Source organism: Chroicocephalus ridibundus, chromosome 8, assembly GCF_963924245.1.
Source record: "Chroicocephalus ridibundus chromosome 8, bChrRid1.1, whole genome shotgun sequence".
Taxonomy (NCBI): Eukaryota; Metazoa; Chordata; class Aves; order Charadriiformes; family Laridae; genus Chroicocephalus; species Chroicocephalus ridibundus.
The window spans coordinates 13714875-13739949 of NC_086291.1; the positions used below are offsets into that span (position 1 = coordinate 13714875).

The window sequence follows — 25075 nt, forward strand, 5'->3', positions numbered from 1 at the left end:
ATGTAACTAAAAACAAATCAAACATTCTCCCCTTGAAAAAGTGTTTTTAAGAATAAAACAACAACGAATGCTTACAGTGCGTTGAAACCAGCCTTTCTGCTGATCCCATTCTATCCACATCCAAAAACTGTATTTTGATAGCATTTTCCTTGTACGTAGGAAGAACGAAGGCTAGAGAGAGCAAAAAGGGTTGTATACATCTTCCCCCTCTAATCTTCACCTCAGCACTGGTAAGGCCACATCTGGAGTACTGTGTCAAGTTCTGGGCTCACCAGTACAACATATGGAGCTACTTAAGAGAGTCCAGCAAAGGGACACTAAGATGATTAAGGGACTGGGCCATCTCTCCTACGAGGAGAGGCTGAGAGAGCTGTTCAGCCTGGAAAAGAGAAGGCTCAGGGGGATCTCATCAGTGTTTACAGAAATCTGAAGGGAGGGTACAAAGATGGAGCCGGGCTCTTTTCAGTGGTGCCCAGGGACAGGACAAGAGGCACAAACTGAAACATGGGAAGTTCCTGTGGCTTGGATACTGTGCTAAGGATAAGCGTTATTATTCTTGTTACTGTGCTGTGAATAAGCATTAAAAGAATGACTTAAAAAAAATATTTTTAAAGCCATCTGCCTATCACACCACCATACTTAAGGGTAGTGGTTTTGTATGTTTTGGTTTCTGCCTTTCACTTTTGCACAACTCTGCTTGCATTTTCTTCATGAGTACCACAAACACTTCTCTTGATTTGTGAGCAGCTTAGCAAAGAATGTTATGTTCTGTTTGTTTTATCATTCAACTAAATGCAGTTGCAAATGTTCTTACCTCTTTCCTCATTATTCACAAAAGATATCTTTTCTTCTGAAATTTCAAAGCTAGTGACAAAATCAGGACCAACAAAACTGAATTTTCATTCAGTATCATCTGTTCATTCACTGGATTTCTTTCACACTATTCAATGCAACACCTTATCCTCACCTGCAAGATGTCATATGTTCTAGCCCTGTTCATTTCCATTAATTTATGATCCTTTTACTGTTCTTTTTATCTCATTTATTTCAGTTTGGCTTTTTTCAAGAAGACAGATTACCTCTGTCTCCAAATCCTTTTTTAAGTCCCATTCTTAAGTTTCTCATCATCTTTGTCTTGACTGCACTACTTCTTTATTGCAGACTTTAGGCCTTTGTGCCCTGTAAAGCAGAATGTATATTTAAATCATGTTTGGATTATGTTGATGTTAAATTTTGCATTCTAAACACGTTCTTTTGGCAGAGTATGAACACTAAAGAAATTATACTCTTGGTTCATAATGTTTGAAATGCTGTGCAAATAATAAGCACAAGTTTTATAGTTACAAAATAAAATTAACAGAAAGAAATATCCAAAAATTGTAATAATTTATGATTTCAAACTATATGGTTCACTGATGATACATTGCACAGTTCACAAAAGCACTGACTAGTTTTGAATGAAGTTGCACGTGGTTCTTACATGAGACTAAAGATGACTGCAATGGAACCTTATTGTCTTTGTCAATAGCAAATATTCTTTCTGCCAGATGTGGCGGCTAGCTTTTCTCATTGTTTTGCCAGATCAACACATTGCCATTCTGGCAAGAGTGCAGTACTGTTATCAAACAGAGAAGGAGAAATGAAGGAAAAACAGTCCTAAAAACACATCAGTCAAAGAGAGATATATAAAGTGGCTGACAAGGACTCTCTTCAACTGCAGTTGGTATTGATACTTATTAGTGACGTTTTTAAAAATGTAAATATTTCTGTTACTAACAAATATTTTTATACCCAGTTCATATCAGATGCCTTGTAAAAATATAAAGAAAATAAGAAGGAGAAAGCAATTGCAACCAAAAGCCCTTACCATCTAAATTTTGAAGTGATACAAGCAAGTATTACATACAGAAGCAAAGAAGGGATTGGAGATTGCCCTAAAGTCATAATACCATCTAGCTACCCAGTCTGAAAAAGAAAATTAGAAATTACTCTTAGGAAGAAAAGATCAATAACTAAATTCAGGAGCGAGGAACTGCTCGTATTTGAAACTTCAGCTCATTTTGACTGTGGCAGTGATTTAATACTCCAGTGATTTACCACATGCTGTTTACAAATTGTGTGAAGCACCAACAATCTTTACTCAGAGAATCTCAAGTGGAAAAGGAACGCGTGTCTGGATACAAATGTGTCATGCAGTGATGTTATTGCATAGGAAATCTGTCATGAGAATGTGGGGGATAAGAAGGCTCGTTTCTAAGCAACCTTACACAGCTGAGCTGCTAAAAATGGCTGAATTTTAGCAGAACATCTTGGTAGTCACTGAACAAGAGGAGCTGGGGGTTAGAGCAACATGTACTGAAGACAAAGCCACAGCTGGGGATGAGTATCACTTGGCACAACTGAAACGGACATACACAGATACCTTCACATTTTCTCATTCTTGGAGTGAGCCAGGAGACTCTCCAGTGTAAACTAAGCCAACAAAGAAGTGTCTGAGTTTTTCGGATGTATGCTACTTCTTCCAGAATAGCCTCTTACTGGCAGACAGGAACAAGGAGAATGAGTGATGTGGTTCCAACTACTGATGTAGTCATCAGCTCATCTAGGAGTGCTCCAAAATACAGCAAAGTGCTTTGAGAAGCAGTTGGTACCTGTTACTGAAACAGTGCAAGGCAACACTAATGCAGGCTAAGATCTGGTTTTTCTGGAGGAGTATGCAGGGGAAATTGAATTTAAAATAACTCAGGAAAACCTTCAGCTTTGTATTGTACATTTTATAAATGAACGTTCAATTAAATTCATGTAACTAAATTAAAAGCAAGCTGATTGTTTTCTACCAGCTATGCATGAATGCTTCAAGAACTAGAACGCTTCTAATCACTAAATCCTTACAGCATTGAAAGCCAGGAGGGAAATACCCACATTTTTTAAAAAAACCCAAACAAAACCAATTTTTTTCTCCAAATCACTAGTAACTATTTTTCTATTCTTTCTCAGATCTGTAGCTGTCAGATCGTGTATTACAGAAGAAATAATGTAGGTTTCTAGAATGACTGCCCAAAATATATTCACCCAAAAAATAAAAGCAGGCGGTACCTCTCATTGAGAATGCCTTGTGGGAGAACCAGCCAAAGTTTGACGCGGTAGCAATCTCTATAGCCTTTTCTGGAGTAATGATTACATTAATCATGGCTTGATTGAAAAACATAAAAACACAGTAAACTGATTAAGTTTCAGATATTTTCATCCATATTGAGACATCAGGAGTAAATTTTGGGATGCTCATTTTTGGGTGCAACAGCATGGCTTCTAATGAGGGAAGACCTGTGCCTTATAGAACGTTCTCAGTTTGCAGAACTCTCTGTCATGACTAGTGCCTGTTTAGTTTAATAAGGATTGACTTTTGCTGCTGGAATTCTCTCAAGTGTGATACAGGTTTTCACTGCTCACTGTGTTCATTTATACTTGCCATTCAATTTCTCAACTTTGCCAGAGAGGCTGTCAATATAATGCCACTTGTTTCCAGAGATCAGTCAAGTTTTAAGAACTGAATTTTTTAATTAGAAACCTACTATTTGGCTTATTTCAAGTCCATTCAGGCCAAAAGGGAGTATTGAGAAATTGGCATCAGTGAATCCTATCAAAGAGTTCCAGAAGAAAAGAGCATCCAATTATTTTCTTGTGAAAACAAGGCTTTGAAGACAACCTTAGCTAGTCTGAGGAGTATTTAGACTAATTAGAGAGAAAGTTATGACATACAGTCAGATGACTGTAGAATGAATACACTCCTGAACAAGTGCTTATAGAATTGATAACTTTAAAATTTAGGAAACATGAAAATCAGGTAAACTGCAAGTAAAAACCTTAAAAATATACTTAGGCTCTTCTAATACTTGGGAGGTTAGGGGGGAATATATTTGACATCTACAAAACACAGAAATGCATTTTTATTCTTCAAAGCAAGTTACCAGTTCGTTACTGAGGTATTTCCGTGTCCTTACAGTTTCAAACTGCATTTACTTATGCAATTAGGTAAATGCAATGGCACATGCAAAGGAAAGACTGCACACAAAGTGTGTCAAAGACCTAGGAAAAGTAGATGTAAAAAAGACTGAAAGATAATAAAAGGTTTTCTGTTCAGCAGTGACAAGCAATCTATTGCATTAAGAAAATTGCATAACCCAATCTTTGCTGCAAGTGCAGAATGTTTTATAATTAGAAAATGTGACAGCTCACTTGAAAAGCAACAAGCAAAACCAAGATGAAGTGGAGGAAAAAAGCCCTCAAAGAGATTTACTCTCATTCTAACGAGAGGAAACAAGCTCTTGATTAAAAGTTGTTGCTATGTAGTGACAATTCTTCTTACAGCTCGCTGTCATTTCCCACCCAGAGCACATACGAATCTAGGCTTTAGGGGAGCAGGAGGAAAGCTTTAAGTGAACTGATGAAAAACAGACTCCATTGCTACCAAGACTATAACAACATTTTCGGCCTGACAGATTATCATAGCTCGAAACTTACATATTCAAGAGAGATAATGAAAAGGCCCTGAAAGTCTTTTCAATGCAGAAGCAGAACACGAGTATTCCTAAAACTGATGGGCAACAACAAATTGAAAGCCTTATTTACCTAAAGCTCTGTGGATTAAACCAAAGGCCACTTTCCTTCATTTAATATGTTTCATATCAGTTGTCATTGTGTTTTAACTCCATTTTCTCTACATCAAAGGTACAATCAATTTATTTAACCCCACTGCAGGGGTTGACATTACAATACAACACAAAGCAAACTGCGCATCTCCATTAGCTGGAGAAATTTTCATTGGGACTTCTAAAGCTGCCTTTCAAAATTACATAAACATTGATTAAATTATTTAAGGGGCCAGATCTAGAACGTGCTTAATCGTGTGCTTTCTTTTTGCTTGAGAACATACTTCTGTTATAATAGCAGTTTCATTCATATATGCTGTGCAGCATTAATCATTACAGGTCTTCGTAAAACAACCAAGAGTATCCAGAAGCCATTTGGGCTTTTAATGCTGAACATTTCTGCAGTGTCCATTTCTCTTTCGCTGATAGGCAGTGGTATCAACTTGAATTACAGATTCTAGTTCTACAGGGAAACTGATTAAAATGGGAGTACATGACAGAAAGAGAATAGACTCTAGGAAGCTCAGAGAATGATTGCGAAACTCTGTCGCCTCGACATTTGTTTTTGTTAAAGACCACAGAAAGTTGGAGTCCAATCTAGTTTAAGGATATCTGCAAAAAGACATAAAGCATAAGCGTCCAAAGAGATGAAAGAGCTGGAGAGGCAGGCCTAACTACAGAGAAAAGATGTTTAATAGAAATGTACTGAAGTCAATGAACAATCTGTTCAGTTCAAGTTGCCATGGAAACTATCCTATAAAATGCTTAAAAAAAAAATCAGTTCTAGAAACAAAGTACTACAGTTTGCCTGTTACAAAGTGCTCCCTTAATAAGCTCAAACCAAGCATGTTGGTGCTTCTATATCATATTATAAGCTTGAAGAATTATTTTTCTCTTTCAAAATCCCCATTGTACACCGTAGTAAAGGCATGTGAAAGAAAGCCTACTGCTCTATTTTCCCCCATGCAAACCATGGCAAAGCGGGCAAGAAAAATAGCAGTAGACTCGATCTGCATTTTTTCTTTGGAACGCCAAAACCAGTTGTTTGCTCCTCCTTTCACAGACTTTATTTGGATTTACTTTCTGATGATAAAGATATTAGGGGGAACTGAACTGCCAAGGTTAGTTGGAGTCTGCATCGCCATTCCTTTTCTGATTTTGAGCCAAAAGTTGCTGCCTGCAGCTCTTGTGGGGAGTACAGGGCACGAGGACTTTGTTACAAGGATGGTGAGCTCATGTGAGTTACTGGAGGTTAAACAACAATGACAGCATCATTCTTCAAGATGTGCTGCATTTATGCTCCACTGAATACTTTTGCAGTAACTTAGGAAGCTCTTGTCTGTGGCTTGTGGAAGGTGTCTGTAGAAAAAAACATTACGATTTACAGTATCTTACCCTCATTCTTCTAGGCAATAGCACTAGGATAGCGTACCTCCTTTCCTCACACCAGCGTGCCCCTCTGCTGGCAAACTGAGGCCTTATCATTTCACGCACAAAATAGAATGTTACAGCTGTATTTTTGAGTTCTGCATTTTACTTGTCTACCTTTACAGCCCAGAGAATCTGCATAATTCTTGGGGAATTTGCATCAACTGTGTGGGATGCCTGATATAGGATCCACATCAGAACATTCACATTGTACCTAAAGCTGATAAAGAAATGTAAAGGTGTGTTTTAAATCCCCCTCTCACCACCTCGTAGATTTAGACACCTTACTTAGGGCTGCGGATGGGTTCTGTTCATCCTTAAAGACAGCTACCAAAGCCCTTACTTGAAAAATATTTGTAGCAACAATTCCTATATTTTAAAGCATTGAAGAAGAAACATCTTTTTATAGAAAATATTAGTATTTCTTAATCACAGTCAAAGTACATACTATAGATTTTTATATTTACCTATTAAACGGCAGTGATTGCAAGGATGCTATTTTACTATATGGGATACAAAACTGCTCTTTAAATAACTTATTTGTATTATATTGAAGCAGAAGGGTGGCTTCTTTGGGTACATTGGAAACATATTTTTTTTTAAAAAATCCTCTGTGTATTTCCAGGAAGCCATATGTTTCCTATTTGGTGGCTTTTTTCCTCCTTATGTATCCCATAATTGTGCAGTCAAATTTAGGCAATTTGGGCTTAAATGCCAGTCATAAGAAGTGAGAGGTGGCCTAGTTTTAGAATTCCTTCACAGTAGTGCTTGTCAGATCAGTGGACTGTTTCTTCCCATTGTTAAATTCCTTATTAACAGATAAGTTCTTTATAAATACTGTAAAATTTCCTCATTGAAAGTTATAAAATTACCTAATAAAACTTAAATAGATATTTTAGTAAACCTAGAATATGCTTAGTGATATGTTAAGCAGACAAGGTCTTTGAGAGGTAAAATTTGAACACAGCTGTCAACTTTTATCTTAATAGCAGCAAATCATAGGATCTGAGGCCACAATCACATGCTTGTCTTATTTTTAAAACACCCTATTCTTGTCCTTCTCCGTGCCAAGATCTTTCATATGATGCTCTACTTCCATATTTTAAAAGGTCTGTTCTCATTAGCTACATTTCCTGGGTCTGCATTTCTTCCCTCTTTCTCCCTGCTGCAATTCTGTGCGTTATGTGTCTATGAATTATGTATCTGTGCATGTGTCTTTTTTGTAAACGGCTAATGTGGTCAGGGCATAGCAGTGCCAGCAGCCCTTACTCACTGTCTCAGGACCTGTTCGTCTGCCACACAAGGGAGAGTCATCTACTCGTTTTTGTGGTGCCATCCTGAAACTAAACAACCTGTTTCTCTTTTTTCACTGCCAGTGCTAAAGTATGACTGCTAAGGTAAAGAACAGAGCTTTATATCAAAAATGTTACTGTACAGAATCTTGTGTGAGTGCTGCAATGTGTGACATTGCGTTGGGGTTAGAAAGAGCTTGGAGGGGAGCAAGCAGTAGAAAAGACATTTTTGAGTATATTGCCTGTTGTAGGCATATATAATAGAGGACAAATACTTTTATCTTAAAGAAGGAAATAAATGAATACATGTATCTTAAAGAAAAGTAGATGTCCTTAGAAAAGTTGTATTACAAGTGAAAGTTACATTCTGCTCTTGACTGCTTTGCTGTTTATATTACTAAAGACAGTTTGAATTCCTGTAACAAATCTTTAAAATTAATGACAGGTTACTACGTACAGGTTACTGCACCTGTCACTTAATTTGATTTTCATAAAATAATGGAGCTCATGTTAACAAAATAAATGGGTGGTGCCATGGTGATGCATGGAAGTAAAAGCATAACATTTTGTAGGTTATCTGTGTAAAGTAACACCTTGAACATTCAGTTCTTCTAAGAAAAGCGACTACTGAGTTCCACCACAACTGAATCTTATCAAAGTGTTTGTATCTTTTTCTTTTTTCTTTTTGGAAATTTAATTGAGACCGGCCTGCAGAAAAGCCTTTTTCATCTAAAGTTAAAAAAACAAAACAAGACAAAAAAAACCCAAAACACAAAAAACCCACAACCCAAAACTACCCAAAACCATGGAATTCCACCTCTCAGAAGGCAATGTAGCAGTTCAGGGCAGAAAGACTCTTCAAATGGTGCCAATGGTGTATGATTTGAGGGATTCATTCGTTAGCATTGTCATTATCAGTCTAAGAAAAGGAGCTAAGCAGCGCCAAGTTTGCAGTTGAAATGCACTGGAAGGTCCCCTGATGCACTTCTCTGCTGCAGTGGCTTGATGTAACAAAAAGCCCCTGGGAGAATTTATACCAAGAAGCATAAATAATCCACGTAGAGAGAAATCATTTAAGGAACAACGGCGATCTACAGAAAAGAAGAATGCTAAAGGCAAAATAGTGATAATTTCTGGGAAGAATTCTGTAGGCACTGGGAACTTTTAATAACTATAGATCTACTGATAAGTAACCGAATACTGTATGTGACAAAAGTATTTTAAAATGAGCAATAGATAATAAGTATGCATAGGTAATAAGGGTGTCAAGTGTCTCAAATGTCTTCAAAACACAAAGATAATTAAAAATCAAGCCCCAGTTCTTCTTCAAGTTAGATACAATGCTGTCTCCTCTAGTTCAGCCCTTCAAACCCAATATAAAAATCGCAAATGAAGCGTTTCGTTTACCAGAACAGTCTTATGCTGCTCTGATCTTGCAAAATGCTGCTACCATGCTGGGAAGGGTGTTCTTATTGCATACCTTGGTTGGTAAAGTTTGCCCTTAAAAGTTAATCTCTCTGATTTTTTTTCCGGTTTTCTAGTGTCTGGAAATCAATATGAAACTAAATAAATTTTGCTTTCATTTTCATGCTTAATAATTACATATTTTTCTGTCATTTAAAAAAAACCTACAGAAGTTAACAAAAACCCAACCCCCACATACTGTAGCAAACAGATTTTGATTTTTCCCCTCTATACTAGTCTTCTGTATGCTATCGAAGAACAAAAATGAAAAATCTGAAACAATACTGTGTATCTTCAAAAGCCAGATAACTCTGTCCTGGTTTGCAATTTTTAAAAATGAGTTAATCTCTACCTCTGTACAGGTATAAATTTGTTTTGTTTTCAGAACTGGTAACAGGGTTTATTTTAAAAGAATAATGGTACAGACATTCTTGACTTCTCTAGAAACCCAAAAGTAAAAGGGAATCATAATGATGTAATAATCTGTCAGCATTTTGTAGATGCTATTACAAACACGAATTTTTTTGCACTTTCTAGTTGTATGCACTCCAAAACAAGCAAAAATCACCTCAAATAACAATAGCACTGTTCTCTGATCTTAATTACTGTTAGTCCCTTTTGACACAAATAGCTCCACTCTGCTAAGCAGTATGAACTATACAAGAAGATATGCATTTTGGGGGAAAGAAAAGCCTTGAAATCTGAATGTATTCATACTGTATCTTATCTTATTTACACATATTCATTAGTTCCGGAGCAGAGGAGGTCAGAGCACAGCCACCCCTACTTTCCAGAGGCATACTTTAACACTCAGCTTGCAGAAAGCAGCTCAGCCTCAAAAAGCGATTTGAATCATAAATCAAATTTAATGGCAAGCAACCGTATGGCTCATAAAATCCGTTCCCAGGGACCACTGCCCATACATAAAACCTGCAGCTAACCCAGCATATCTCATAAACCCCAAACATTTTGAGACCACTTGGCCAAGCTGGACATTCATAAATCCATGGGCCCTGACGGGATGCACCCGCGAGTGCTGAGAGAGCTGGCAGATGCTATCGCTAGACCACTCTCCATCGTCTTTGAAAAGTCATGGGGAACAGGAGAGGTGCCTGAGGAGTGGAGGAAGGCTAACATCACTCCAATCTTCAAAAAAGGCAAGAAGGAGGACCCAGGGAACTACAGGCCGGTTAGTCTCACCTCTGTCCCTGGGAAGGTAATGGAGCGACTCATTCTGGATGTCATCTCCAAACACATAGAGGAACAGGAAGTTATTGGAAGTGGTCAGCATGGATTTACCAAGGGCAAATCATGCCTGACCAATCTGATAGCTTTCTATGATGTTATAACGGGTTGGCTGGATGAGGGGAGAGCCGTAGATGTCATCTACCTTGACCTTAGCAAGGCTTTTGACACTGTCTCCCATAACATCCTCATTAGGAAGCTGAGGAAGTATGGGCTAGACGAGGTGACAGTGAGGTGGATCGAGAGCTGGCTGAGTGACAGAACTCAGAGGGTTGTGATCAGCAGCACAGAGTCCAGTTGGAGGCCTGTAACGAGTGGTGTCCCTCAGGGGTCAATACTTGGACCAATTTTGTTCAATATATTCATTAATGACCTAGATGAGGGGACAGAGTGTATCCTCAGCAAGTTTGCTGATGATACCAAGCTGGGAGGGGTGGCTGACACTCCAGAGGGCCGTGCTGCCATCCAGCGTGACCTGGACAGGCTGGAGAGCTGGGCAGAGAAGAACCTAATGAGGTTCAACAAAAGCAAGTGTAGGGTCCTGCACCTGGGAAGGAAGAATGCCAAACACCAGTATATGTTAGGGGCGGACATGCTGGGAAGCAGCTCTGAGGAGAAGGACCTGGGGGTCCTGGTAGACAGCAAATTATCCATGAGCCAGCAGTGTGCCCTTGTCGCCAAGAAGGCCAATGGCATCCTGGGCTGCATAGGGAAGACTGTGGCCAGTAGGTCGAGGGAGGTCATTCTCCCCCTCTACTCTGCACTGGTGAGGCCACAACTGGAGTACTGTGTCCAGTTTTGGGCTCCCCAGTTCAAGAGGGACAGGGAACTACTGGAGCGAGTCCAGCGTAGGGCAACCAAGATGATTATGGGACTGGAGCACCTCCCTTATGAGGAAAGGCTGAAAGAGCTGGGACTCTTTAGCCTGGAGAAGAGAAGGTTGAGGGGGGACCTGATTAATGTTTACAAGTATCTAAAAGGTGTGTTTAAGGAGGATAGAGCCAGGCTCTTTTCAATGGTTCCCAGCGACAGTACAAGGGGCAATGGGCACAAGCTAGAACATAGGAAGTTCCGTTCAAATACACGGAAAAACTTCTTTATAGTGAGGGTGACAGAGCACTGGAACAGGCTGCCCAGGGAGGTTGTGGGGTCCCCTTCTCTGGAGATTTTCAAGACCCGCCTGCATGCGGCCCTGAGGAATGTGCTCTAGGCAATCCTGCTCTAGCAGGGGAGTTGGACTAGATGATCTCTAGAGGTCCCTTCCAACTCTGAAGATTCCGTGATTCATGCTTACAGGAAGAAAACAGGAATTTAAAAGACAAATTCCAAAGCTGAGCTCTGACTAGCCCCAGTTTCTTCTGGTGTTTAACTTTGTGTAGCTAAAGCTTGCTTGGGATCCTTACCTTTTGTAATATATGTAAGGAAACCAGTCAGCGATAACTACATTTTTATAAATAGAGCCTGCATACATCTAATCTGAAAGAACATCCTCTGTGATTAGGTATATGCCTATTAAATCCATCTGCAAACACATGTCAAACTCTAAAACCACACAGATTGTGACAGACTGGACTGTGCTGAAGCAGACAAATTGTATCCAGACGATGCTCAACAGACATCTCATATTGCTCTCTGAGTCCCTAAACTATAATCAGTGAGACAGTTTATTTAATTGAGAGCTAAAGCGGATTTTAAGGGTACTAGGTGTAGAAGCATCATCTGCAAACATTTGAGATTTCATTTAATATTACTTTATTAAGGACTAAGAATTCAAAATAAATATACTACAGGCTAAAGAGGTGCAAGTTCTAGTTCTGCTTCCATACATAACTGTGTTTATATTGACAAGTCACCTAATATCTCTGCTAAAATGTAAATAATGCCCTTGCCTCTATTCCCAAAGGAAATACAGGGAAGATTTATGTGGAACTCTAGTGTTATTTGAAGAAATAAAATGCTACAGGAGTAAAAGTATTTTGCATACCTAACAGCAGCAAAGGGAGAATTATACAACTACAGTGTGCTGAGAAACTGATGGTTATATACCTACATTCCCATCAAAGGGGTGCTGATGAGATCGCCATGATAAGTCTACATAGTCAGTTCTTGCCTGTTGTCCTGCTTTCAGCTGGAATAGAGTTAATTTTCTTTCTAGTAGCTGCTGTGGTTTGGATTTAGTATGAGAATGCCGATAACACATACTGGTTTAGTTGTTGCTAAGTAATGTCTACATTAGTCAGGGACTTTTTCAGCTTCCCATAGAAGCTGAGAGGGAGCACAGATAGGACAGAGTGGCCAAAGGAGTATTCCATACCATAGATGTCATGCTTAGTATATAAATGGGGGGTTGGCCAGGGGGCACAAGTCCACAATCATTGCTCAGGACGGGCTGGGTGGTGACAGCAACTTGTCTTATATCACTTTATTTTGTATATTCTTTTACCATTATTATTATTAGTTTCCTCTCCCATTACCGTTCTACTAAACTGTTTTTATATCAACCCATGAGGGCTTTTTTTCCCCTCCTTTTCTCCCTCTCCTCCCTGCCCTCCTGGGGGTGGGTGGGGTAGGGAGTGAGCAAGTGGCTGCCTGGTCCCAGTTGTTGGCTGGGCTTAAACCACGACACCTGTACTTTGTACTGTATATGTTATGTCATTCTGTGTTAAAGTTATGTTTGTCTATGCTGATTTTTTTTTTTTGCTTACACATTAAATTCAATTCTCAACAAATTTTTTTAGGCAAAGAAATGTGTAGTGTTTGTTTGTTTAAATAATTTGTGCCTGACATGTTCTTTGAATATTTACATTCTCAAATCCAATCTTGAAAATTGAGCATAATTTTAGGCAACAATCATGCTATATTTTAAATTCAGTCTCACTCTACTGCCTCTTTTCTTCTTAATCCATGATTACTTATCCTCTTCAGTAAATTTCTAGGAAGAACTCCTGTTATATCTGTTAGAAGTCTGAATAAAATGTATCAGGCACTTTTCACCACTGTTTTCACGAAGCTTTCGAGCAACAACAAGGTGATAAGAGATATTTTTTTCTTTTCCATGTTACAAAAAAAAAAAACAAAAACAAAAAACAAACAACAACCCAAAACCTAAAAAACAAACCACCAAGGGCTGGAGCAGAGGTTATTAATGGGTAACAGAAAAGCTTTCTCATTTCATCAGGTAACAAGTATTCACAACAGTTGTCGTTAAATTCTAATGAAGAAAATGTCCCATCATTAGATTAAAAAAAAAAAAAAAAAAAAAGTGTTTTATTGCTGTCTTTAAAGTGATACGACCTAAGAGTCCTAATTCATTAGTAGCAAAACTCAAAGATCTGGAGAATTCTGTATCATTTCCTTATTACGTGCTGTGACTGTCAGTTTGTTTTATTATGGAAATTACTTCACAACCTGGCAATGACAGTAAGTAACTTAAACTCATTAACCTATGAAGTATCTACTACTACTTAGATATTTACTAATAATGAGCTATATGACAAGAAGACAGAATACAGTCAGAAGCCTGCATTTTTGAACTCTAAAGGCAAATGTCGGATAAGAGATTCTTTGCAGGTAGCAAACTTCGCTATTTAGCCATCATTTTAATGTACCATTGATATTGTTTAAGCAAGTACGTGGTCAGCTATATCCCACTAATTGATATATTTCCAGATAATATTTGTAGATATAACCTGGCTCTAAAGGCATCTGAAATTACAGACTACCCACCTTTCTTCAGAGGTCATAGCATATAAGTTTATAATCTTCCTCACCTGGCTTTCAACTAAATGGAAACAGCTATACTGAGAATACAGAGGTTGTTCTGCTGCTAAATCACTGGTGGCAGTGCGGTGTAAAATACTATTAGCAATCTAGTAATTGGTGGGACTCTTCCTTATGCAATCACTTGCTAAATCCAACCGTTATTTTCCAAAGCGCTTTGGTAACCAGGCTTTCAGGCCATTCACAGTTTAGAGACCTACTTACTAAAAACACACAATTAGAAACAGGTATTGTCAAATGTAAATACGAGGAGACTGGCATTAACCAGGATGCCAGTCTGTGCCACTCTCTGCAAGGGACTGCAAGCCAAACAGCAAGTCTAGCTCCTCACCCAGATCAGCAGAAAAACTGGTTGTGCTTTTGAGGAGATTGGGAGGAAGAGGGTGAAGGGAAATAGAAGGTTCTAAGTCAAGTTTAAGTACAGAATGTTGAAAACTCTGTAGGAATACCTTGTCATCAAAACCAAATTAATTGTAGCCCCACTGTTCTAATCTGTTCCTCCTGACTTCTCTTACAGCCCCCCTAGAGACCAGGCTTTCAGGACCTCTTTCCACCCCTTGCTGGGTGCCATACAGTTCTGTCTGATACAAATGTTTTTGTGGAATAATTTACTGTCTGAAATATGGGGAAGCTTATTTTGTCATGGAAGTTCAGCAGGGCTGGTGGTCCCTCTAACATCAAGCTGTGTGCTGAGTTGTCTTAAAGAATTATGAAACAGATGCTCTTTGGAAAAAAAAAAAAACCAAACCTGGAGGGAAAAAAAGCAATTCTTTTGAAAACAATATTTCTGCACCTGAAAAGTGAACAGGTACAGATATAAACAGAATTCATTATTTTGATGTTCTGGGTTCTTATTGTTATCACTGTCACACTTCCTGTTTACCTGCTTTTGAGTTGTAATTAGAATTCACTTTAATGGCTTTTCATAGCGCTTGTTCCTTATGTGAGCATGACTTGTTGGTTAGTTAACCTGTTGTTCTATTAAGGCAGATATGGTTGGTCAAGTAAAAGCAGCTGATAGCTTATTTAGCTTCAGTTCTGTCTCTAGTTTTTGTGTATTTCAGCTCTAAAAAATTAGAGCTTTTCCTGACTTAAATGGACCTTTATTATCACCTGCTGCTCTGAGCAGCCCACCAGTTACGGAGGCAGTTTCATTCTGCAATTAGAAGGTAGAACAAAAGCATTACCTGGAAGAAGTAACACCTCTTTCATTTGATCATAAACTTGTGACTGTGATCTTGATTTTTGAAGAAACTTTACTCTAAACTTTGTGCCTAAAATGATTTTGATCCATAAACCTTCAAAGGCATGATAAGAAGATGAATCTAAACCCAGGTCTTTTGTATGTAATATATCCTTTGCAGGGTCATATATTTTATTGTATTATTACATCAAAGAAAAAGCATGTGGGGTCCCACTGTCATTTGAGTTGCAGGAAAGAGATTAATTAATGTCTTACTTGAAAACTTCTTTTTTCTGAAATACTATCCTGCAGATTTAGTGGATCCTGTTGCTTTTTTGCTCCCCCTCTTTTATTTTTTTTTTTTAGATGGCACTTCTCCTGCAGCAGTGTAATAGGCTGAGAATTACTGTGAATCAAAAAATGAAAGTGTTCTTTGTAGCCAGTGTAATGGTACTTCAGCCTAATGAAGAGCACTTCTATTTTAGTGATAATGAGAACACAAAGAGAAACCTGCAAGGGCATTGCCAGAGCCTTGCAAATTACATTGGCGAGCAGTTTACCCATTCTATTCACTCTGGTGTTCGTTCCACTTCGCCTGTTTGTGCAGCTATACAAGTTTCTAACTGTGGCTATTTCTGACAGCATACTGAAGCAGAGCTGTAAGAAACTACGGCTTGATAACCCTGTGCTATTTTGAGAGGACTAGCATAGTGTATTACATGCTGATATTACGCACTGATGATATAATAGCAGCATGTTACTGTCAATGCTATTATTGATATTTTATAGACAAGATTAAAGCACTGATGGTGTGATGTATTGACACTACATAACCTAGACTATGTCCAGCATATATATAATTCTAAGAACAACAAAGAATTCCCACTCTGAAACCCTTGCTGACCAGTATTTGTAACTGGTTGTACTATATAGTACATGACAAGATAATTCTAAATGGCCAAGTATCAGTAAAAAAAACATGCCAAGTTCCCCATTTTGCTGGTGGAATCCATCTTTGTAGTTCAGCAGCCTCTGTAACAACTTGTAGCTTGTGTTGCATTCTGAAGGTAAACACATACAAGTTGTTTTAGACCGAAGACAAATTTCATCTTACTTCTTCACTAGCTCGCTTGTAGAACTTACTCCAGTATTGCCTTTCTACTACTAGCAGGTTATCATACCATATTTGCTTCAGAAGCAATTCAGCATGCACACTGGTTGCTTACATATCGTGCTGGAACTGTGCAGTGGACACTGAAAAAGCTGTTCCTTGCAAAACCAATATGGGCCAGTTAATCGCCTCGAGTTATCTTGGGTTCTCCATGCTCGTGTTCTGCCAATTGAAACAGTACTAACAGCATTTCTGTGACATTGTTAACCATATCTCAACATAGATGAAAACTGAGAGGTTAGAATATGGAGAAGATATTAAGATATACAGATAAGCATACATAAGATGAAATGCAAGCTATGCAACATATTCATTTCAATATGCCAATTGTTTAATTAACAGGAGGAGGATCAGTCAAGTTTTTCTGGTTATGAGAGCACAGGAGGTGAGTTTCTTTTTCAGTATCATTTGCCATTAATTTTGAAACCTTTGTTTTCCCTTTGTATTTAAATAGTTACTTATAAGGTAAAGTGAATTCAGGTTATTTATATCGTGGAAGTTATGTCTCAAAGGATTTTATCATGTGATTTCACTTTGAATGCAAATTGAAGCTTGTAAAAGACATTTCTGCACTCTTCAGGCCAGTGGATCCAAAATTATTAGAAAATATTACTGTTAATCAGCATCAGATCTCATATGTGTTTTCAGAAATTGGCAGTTACGAAAAGCTTGTTGGGAAGTATGAGCTGCTGAGAGTCTAAGAGGAGTGAAAGGATTAAGCAGAACCTTTTACAGTTGATGATGTTATGTAATAAGAGATGTACGTGCCACATAGTAAAAACCAAAATTGTATGTGGTAAATGAATCTGTCTTTTAAGTGATTAAGTCACAGACGTAATAAAATTCCAGCTGGCTCAGATGGTGCAAGTTCAACTTCTCTACTGGTATAATCAGGCCAATGACTGAGGCTCAAACTAGAAGGAATTGCTTTTTTTAAAAAATACAATTTCAGTAAAAGGCAAAGCTGTAGTACCTAGAGTAACTTTGGTGCTAAAGTTACAGTAATACCTGGATTTCAGTTAAGATTATTATTATTTGGTGGAATTTGAGGCTCAGGGGAATATAAGACTACATCTCTGATGTAGTGCATCAAATATAAAATCTGAATGGAATGTGGACAAACTTTTACAGCAATTATAATGTAATACCATGTTCAGAGGAAAATGCAATGGCTCAGAAGGCACGTTATTACATCAAGATGCATCTGCTTCTCCTGTTTGGTTTTTTTTTTTTTTAAAGAACTGATGCGTATGTGCAAGGTCTCATTTTCAGGTAAAATATTTTTGTCATACTTGCAGCAAGAACTATGAAACTGGGTGATAAATAGGCTTTGGGGTAATAGCTCCTTTTGGGATGCAGAGCATTATAGCAGAAAGTAAATCTAGTAAAATCAGGTCACCTTGCACATGTGTTACACAGTTTAGTGTGGAATGTATCTAAGATTAAAATTAGTAGCTCTTGCCAACTAAAGAATTTTTATTTTCATTTTAGACTTTTCAGAAGATCTGAGGAAATCAAACATAATTTTTGTAATCGGTAAGTAGGATTCCTGATTTAACTGCAACATTTGAAAATCCCCATGTTATTTAGTTTTGATTATAAGCATATGATTTCTTTTAAAGTTCAGCAGAACAGTTTGGTTAAGAGTATTTACACTACAATATTGATTTAGTCTTTTGAAAGGGAGTTAGTATTTAATATAACATTATTAACTTGGGTCTGACCATGCTAACAACAGTTGTGTAAAGCTCAGAGCAGGAGAAACGTTTAAGCGTGAACATATTCAAAATGACCTTAGTTCTTGTTCACTTACAGTAGTGTTGTGCGATCTCCCACAGCAAAGCTGCCTCACCAGCATTAGTTAAAATGTTACTAGATTGGATTTATAACTCAGATTTTTGAGTTTTAGTGAAAAAAAAAGTCAGGTCTCTTCACCTCTTCATCTGTGAAACAACTTTTGCAAATACATGTTTCAATTCTGCATGTGCTCAACATGCTGTTAAAAATTAAATGGGCTAGTCACCATGCATGATGCTTAGCATCTTCTGAGGCTTTGCAGGTTCAAAGTTTACTTCATATTTGCCTACTGGAAGTCTACAGAGGAAAAGTACCATTATTATATAAATGTGACTAATGTAATTAGCATAAACTTTGAACAGCCTTTTAAAACAAATTAGTTATAATTTGAAGATTTACAAGTTTCAGCTTAAAGCCGAGTATCAAGCCGAGTTTTTCAGAACTGCTTTATAATACAGAGCAGGAACAACACATTTCCATGGACCTAAACATATAATTTTACATAAAAGTAAGTCACTTTGTGCATTCTTTTTCCTAAGGCGGGGGGGGGGGGAGCGCTTCTCAAATTAGTCATAAATGAACAGAAATTTCATTCAGAGTCCAAGAGGCATCAAAAAGCATTCCAATACCAGCAGGTTGAGGGAGGTGATCCTTCTTCCCTATTCAGCACTGGCAAGGCTGCATCTGGAATACTGTGTCCAGTTCTTGGCTCCCCAATACAAGAAAGATATTGACTTACTGGAGCAAGTCCGGCACAGGACCAAAAAGATGTCTGAGGCACAGGAGCATCTTTCATATGAAGATAGGCTGAGAGAGCTGGGACTCTTCAGCCTGGAGAAGAGAAGGCTCCAGGGTGTCTTAACAATACGTATAAATACCTGATAGGAGGGAATGAAGATGAGGGAGCCCGAATCTTTTCGGTAGTGCCCAGTGACAGAACAAGAGAAAATAGGGACAACTTAAAATACATGAACTTCTATCTGAACACAAGAAAACAGGTTTTTTGCTATGAGGGTGGTCAAACACTGGAACAGGTTGCCCAGAGAGACTGGAGAGTCTCCATCCCTAGACATGTTCAAAATCCAACTGGACACAGTCCTGAACAACCTATTTTAGCTGATCCAGCTCTAACAGAGTTGTTGGACTAGATGATCCCAAGAGGTTCCTTCCAGCCTAAAGGATTCTGTGAAAAGATAGCACATTTATGTGTTGTACTTTTATCTCTCTATCTTATACCAAATAAAAGTTGACTCAATTTTTTGCAAACCTATGGTGGATATTAAATGTTTGAAAAAGTTAAATTTGGTTACTGAAGAGTTCATTGGAGACTTTTCTTAAGGGAAAGATGCATAATACTTAATTTTCAGTCTTTAAGCACACAGTAGTTCCATGCTTACTGCTGTTTGCTGCAGTGACAAATTTTCATCCACTCTGATGGTTGGACTTGATGATCTGAAAGGTCCCTTCCAACCTAGGCAATTCTATGATTCTATGACATTTTTCATTTACCTCTGGACTGCTTTTTCTTTTTCAAAGAATGGCTTTTAATTTTCATTTATAATTTTTTTATAGGCCATCTACAAGGCATCTTCCAGGTTAAAACTGAAAACGCACCTTTCCTCTATTTATTCCTGCCCTTAAATCCATCTCAGACTTCGAGTAAATGCTTTCTAGGAACAGGGGAAAATTCTGCTTAATCAAAAGCCTAAGTTTCCTTTATTGAAAATGTTATAATGAAAAGTCTGACTAAAGTCCAAACATAGGTAACTTGTCAACAGATTACGTAGAATGATTTATACTTTTTTCCCAAAATGCCCCCATCCTCACACCCCTGAAAAAGCTTCCTGAATTCTGATGTGAAGAGTGAGGGGCGTTTTTTGGTTGTGGGTTTGTTTTTTTTTTTCCTGTGGTTTTTTTGTTTGGTTGGTTTGAGTTTTTTTTATGTGACCGATGTGAGATCTTCCTGGTTGCTCATTTGGCTGCAAAAAACTTAATTTTACTCCATCTGGATAGTGAAGGTAAAAGCTATTTCCCAGAGACAGATATCTTGCTGGTACTAGGTTGGAGTGGGCACAAACTCTCTTTGCTTATGGCCTTATCAGGCAGGTAAATCTGCCTGAATCACTTGTTGACCCACATGCACTCCAGGTTTAACCTTATATGCACTACCCAAATGCATAATATTTGCCTAGGCAGTAAGGTTGTCTTACATGTCAGTAAAGAGCTGAAGTCCGATCGCTGTGCAAGGACAAAAGAAAACTTTGAAGAAACCTCACAGGAGCGGAACAAAACTGTCAAACTTGGGAGGAGGGCGGGAAAAGGAAAAAAAAGCACCACAGATACTCAGTGGCTAAGTGCTCCATTGCAGTAGACAGCGCTGGAGGTATTCAGCCCGTGATACCTTGACTACAAAGAAAGCAGAGAAGATGGGTTGGAGCATGCTGCTGTAGATACTTGAATAGGAAGAACTGTCTCAGGTGTCATTAGGAATGTTTGCTCATTACATAGATGTATTCATGAGGAAACAATAAGATGCTTATAAAGATGTTTTAAAACTAGAGTTCTAAAGATGTGCATTTGAAGTAGTTTACAAACTAATTAAATAAATACACCATCTGCGATCACTGACAAATTGAGATACTCTTCATAAGACAAAGGGAAACAAAGCAGACAATACCCTCCCCCAGCAATTTCCCTTGAAAATTGTCCAAAAAGGGAAAGAAAAAAATAATCTAATTAGCAAAGATTTACATTAGAGCTAATGTAGGAATTAATTGGAATAACAGTCAACTCAGATTAATTAAGCAACAATGTCAATGTTTTATCCAGACAGGAAAGCAGAGACATAGAAGCAGCAAGTCGAAAATACGGGAGATAACAACAGGGTAATAAAAGAGGCAAAACCAAGTTAAATTTTCCGTGTGAAGTAAAGTTCAAGAGAAAAATAAAAAGTCAAACAGATGCAGAGATAAATTTGGGGATGCTCTAATATTTGAAACTTATATAATTATTGCCAGGCACAAAAAAAAAACCCACCCAAAACCAAAATGAACAAAAAAAAAAATCCCACCAAACAGAAAAACCTTTTTAATCAGAGCAACATGAAATGTAAAATCTTAACCACAATGAACAATATATGTTTTTATCATTTTAACTAATGCAATATCTGTCACATCCAGAAAATTGTCATACGTATCAAAGTTACTGGGAGTATTATCCCTCCTTATTCTCTACAGGAGTTTCATAAAACATAGCCACATCTGGCTTTGGTTGAGGCTGAAACCGGAGCAGAAAGTTTTTGGGAATCTTTCTGCACTTTGGATCAGAGACAAACTCCCCACTTATTCTTAAAGGTAGTGTTTAAAACTTAGTGTAACCAATTTCCTCTGCAGAATCCTTGTCATATTCTTGCTGATGAACTAAAGCTGATAATAGTTTAAGCTCAGTGTAAATAAGACCAGCTTTTCAGCTGACACCCTGAAGATACTACAGCCACCTACACTTACAGGTAAAACATCAGCTGCAGATACTAGCTTCTTGTGCATACAAAAAAAACCCAAACCACAAAACTTTTTATTTTGTTCAAGGTCTGACATACCTTGGACACTTGATCTAATGCTGAATTTAGCCCCGCTTTGAGTAGAGGGATTTACCAGATGAGGTCCCTTCCAACCTAAATTATTCTACAATACCTATATTAGAGCTCTTTTTACAATCAGATGGGCATAGGATGAACAGTGCTGATAATTAAAGGCTCAATCAGTCCAAGCACTAACTGTAGGAGCTGATGAAGGCTGCTTTCTCTGACTGGCCATGAAATGAACTCCATATTTTCTTTAAAAGGGATGAAAACTCAGGGATGTCCTGGGACATTGCATCACTCTGCCAACATATGCTCCAGGTTGTTTTCTGATTAAAATCATCTTTCAGAAGAAAAATATTGAGGAGGTTTTGCTGTTGTTTTTAACTAACCACATCATTCCTATATGTTTTCACTCAGACTAAAATCATACGTGAACAAAAGATGAGGTGCTATTGAAAAGCCTTCAAATGCCATATTCTGAAGCTAAGGCTTATTTTCATTTGTATAAATAACCCAAATAGCATTGAGAGAGTTGCCAAACTGATCAAGCCCTCCAAAATAATTTCTCGAATATAAGGATAGCTTGACTGGGGTTATTTTTGTTTCAGTACTGACTTCTGAGGCTCCATTGTGCAGCTGGGTTTCCCCTGCAAGCACTTTTCCATGATACAGGGATGATACTCACTATGAAAAATTGAAAACATTCAATTCTGGAAATTGAAACATTTTAAAATGAATGGTGGGACTCTTGTAAATCCTGCTGCTGGCACTTTGTGTAAATGTTCATAGTATTTTGGTGTACAATAAACTCATATGATTTGGCAGGTTTAAAATAGAGACATCCCAGTCGGTCTGTATGACACTTCTGCTTTATTAATATTTCTGGAAGCAAAGACAGTTCATGAACTGCTCACATTGCTTGTTCCTGTCCCTGCTCACTCCCAGCGGCAGTCCCAGCTCCCTCTAGCATCATTAATTCATCTGCTTACGATGTCGTGCTCTAGGCCGGGCCGGTACATTTGAATCACATGCCTAGGCTTGTGAGCTTTCGTAGTCTTGGGGGAATTGAGGTATGAGGGAGAGCAGGAGTAAGAAACTCGATTTCTTAAACTGAGATCTTTCACTGATCTAAGGCAAGCTGCAGTTAAACATTCCGAAGCGCTGCTTGGGCAGTCCTCATTTCTCCCTACCCACTAAGACCACTCTTTTTCTGACCTTGAAGTGCTCTCTTGTGAAGCATTTCTGCAGTCGATAATTAAACGGGGAAAGGTGAGCACCTAAGTCATCAGTGCTGCCAGGAAGTTATTTACCAGAAGATCCCTTACGCAGTTTCGCAGGCAGCTGAATCGACATAATGGAAGGGAAAACTGCGCTAAGGGAGTGGATAAACCTTTTAATCCAGCCTTGTCTCCAGAAAAGAAATATGCAGAACTGCATTGAATTTTTATGCTCTGTCTAGTACCCTGCTTCCAGACTGTGCTTTCTGATACAGACAATAAGCAAGTAAGGGACACATGAAGGGTTCAGCTTCCAAGAATAATCTAACTCACTGATACAATATGATTAATTTCTGAATCTGCAACTTTTATTAAGTGAATGAATGAGCTTTAAAGCAAGTTATACTGCATTTAGCAATACTAGCATAATACAAAAGCACACTAACACTGAAGAACTGATGGTAGTTCTTCTACAACCTCCTACAGGTCACAGCATACTCATAATTCCTCTGGCAATTTTCTAGGCTTTTAACTTTGTATCTTCATGTCACATATGAAAATCAGAAGACAACGTGATTAATCTGAATAGCAAGTTACCATGAATCAGTCTGTCACTGGTTAGCACTTTTTTTTTCCCCCCTAAATATATGTAGGCAGAGTAAAAGATGACAGCATACAGAAAAAATGACAGCGTTCACAAAGAATCTTACGCCTTGACAACAAGAGGAGGACATATTTTCCACCTCCTAACAATTGAGCCATTGGGAAAATTTTGCTACCTTTTTCAGCGTCTCAAGTTTTTTCTGTTTGAAAAACAGCGTAGCGAGTTGCAGTGAAGGCTTCTTAACTGAAAATACCTTTGTGCTAGCTTTTGTTGTATTTAATACGCAACTGTTGTTCCTTATTAACTTTCTTCCATTAAATTATTACATTTTCCTCTTTTTGTTAGAAAGATGCATAGATTTAATAGAGAAATCCTCTAAAAAGAATGAACTACAGATTTTCCAACACTAAAAATTGATAATAAGCCTCATGACTGCAGGGTTAATTTGCTGTTAAAGCTGCTTATGTAGCAGTCCTATGAGTATAGTTCCTTCTGGCTCAGGGTCTATCTAATGAGTAAGGAGACACACCTTCACATTCTTTCCCACCTAAATAGCTCTTTTTCAGTCACATTAAATACTGGCCTTCAGAGGGAGACAAGACATTAACTAATACTTGAACTTTAAGCGTGTAAATTAATACTGGCATAAATGCTGAGTATGTGTTCGGCCCTCAATGCTGAATTTCCTGGGGGCATTCAGCTTCTTCTCAGATAAGGCCAAGCAAGAACTTTGGCCTCATTTGTCGATAAGAAAGCAAAAGACTTTGTAAAGTGGGTTATATACATTTGTCAAGCAGTAGGATGCTTTGCTACTCATCAGATGATACTAAATTAATAGCAGTGACCATAAAAATTACCATTTTCAGCACATTACTGTTATTTAATTATGTCTTTTCCTCTTTAAAGGGCTCAGCATTTTAATCTCAGCTTTGTTGGAACTCTTCTATAGAAAATAAACATGGTCAATTTTAAATAATGTTTTGGAGGCATGGTAATGCTCATTATCATGTATGCCCTGCCTAATGGGTCGTTCTGACAGCTTTCTCTTTTAAAATACTAACAGATAAGGGTATTACAGAAACTTCTCTGAATATTTACCTGCTAGCTAAACAACCAAAAATTGTCCCTGTATTGTTATTTCCAAAAAGAGATCTAGTTTATTTAGTATATTATGAAATTTCTGTTTTGGCTCTACATTCAGAAGAGAAACTGTTATATAAGAAACATAATAAAGTAATCTTTATAGCTATTTTTTTCTAGTACTGTGCATGTACACAAAATAAATAGGATTAAATTACTGCGCTGTTAGTATATTCAAGGCCAGGAGACAGAATGTGTAAACAAGCGCACACACACAAATTTACTAATCTAAAAAACCAAAACAGATTAGAAATAAAACTAATTGCCACTACAGATATTTAACAGTCTCATTACAGATAATTTGCCTATAATTTCTCTGTAGCCACTCTTACTTGGTCCTTGTTTTCTTTCAATCAGTGCTTTTACAAAAATAATAATTTTATTCTTATTAAAGCAATGGAAAAACAACATGCAACTCACATTGGAAAGCAAACGAAACTGTGACAAAGATAATTTCTAGCTAAAATTGTAGCACAAGTGTGATTCTCACACCATGGGCTGATAATTGTGAAGCTGAAGTAA

General features: G+C 37.9%; 1 protein-coding gene across 1 annotated transcript in view; it reads left to right on the plus strand.

Moving 5' to 3' along the window:
- The window catches only part of AK5 (adenylate kinase 5), a 96810-nt gene that overhangs the window by 55578 nt on the left and 16157 nt on the right, over positions 1–25075 (plus strand). Inside the window, exons 9-10 of the mRNA XM_063342932.1 lie at positions 16555–16597; positions 17704–17748. Of these exons, the coding sequence (XP_063199002.1) occupies positions 16555–16597; positions 17704–17748 (88 nt within the window). The remainder of the gene's footprint in view (positions 1–16554; positions 16598–17703; positions 17749–25075) is intronic.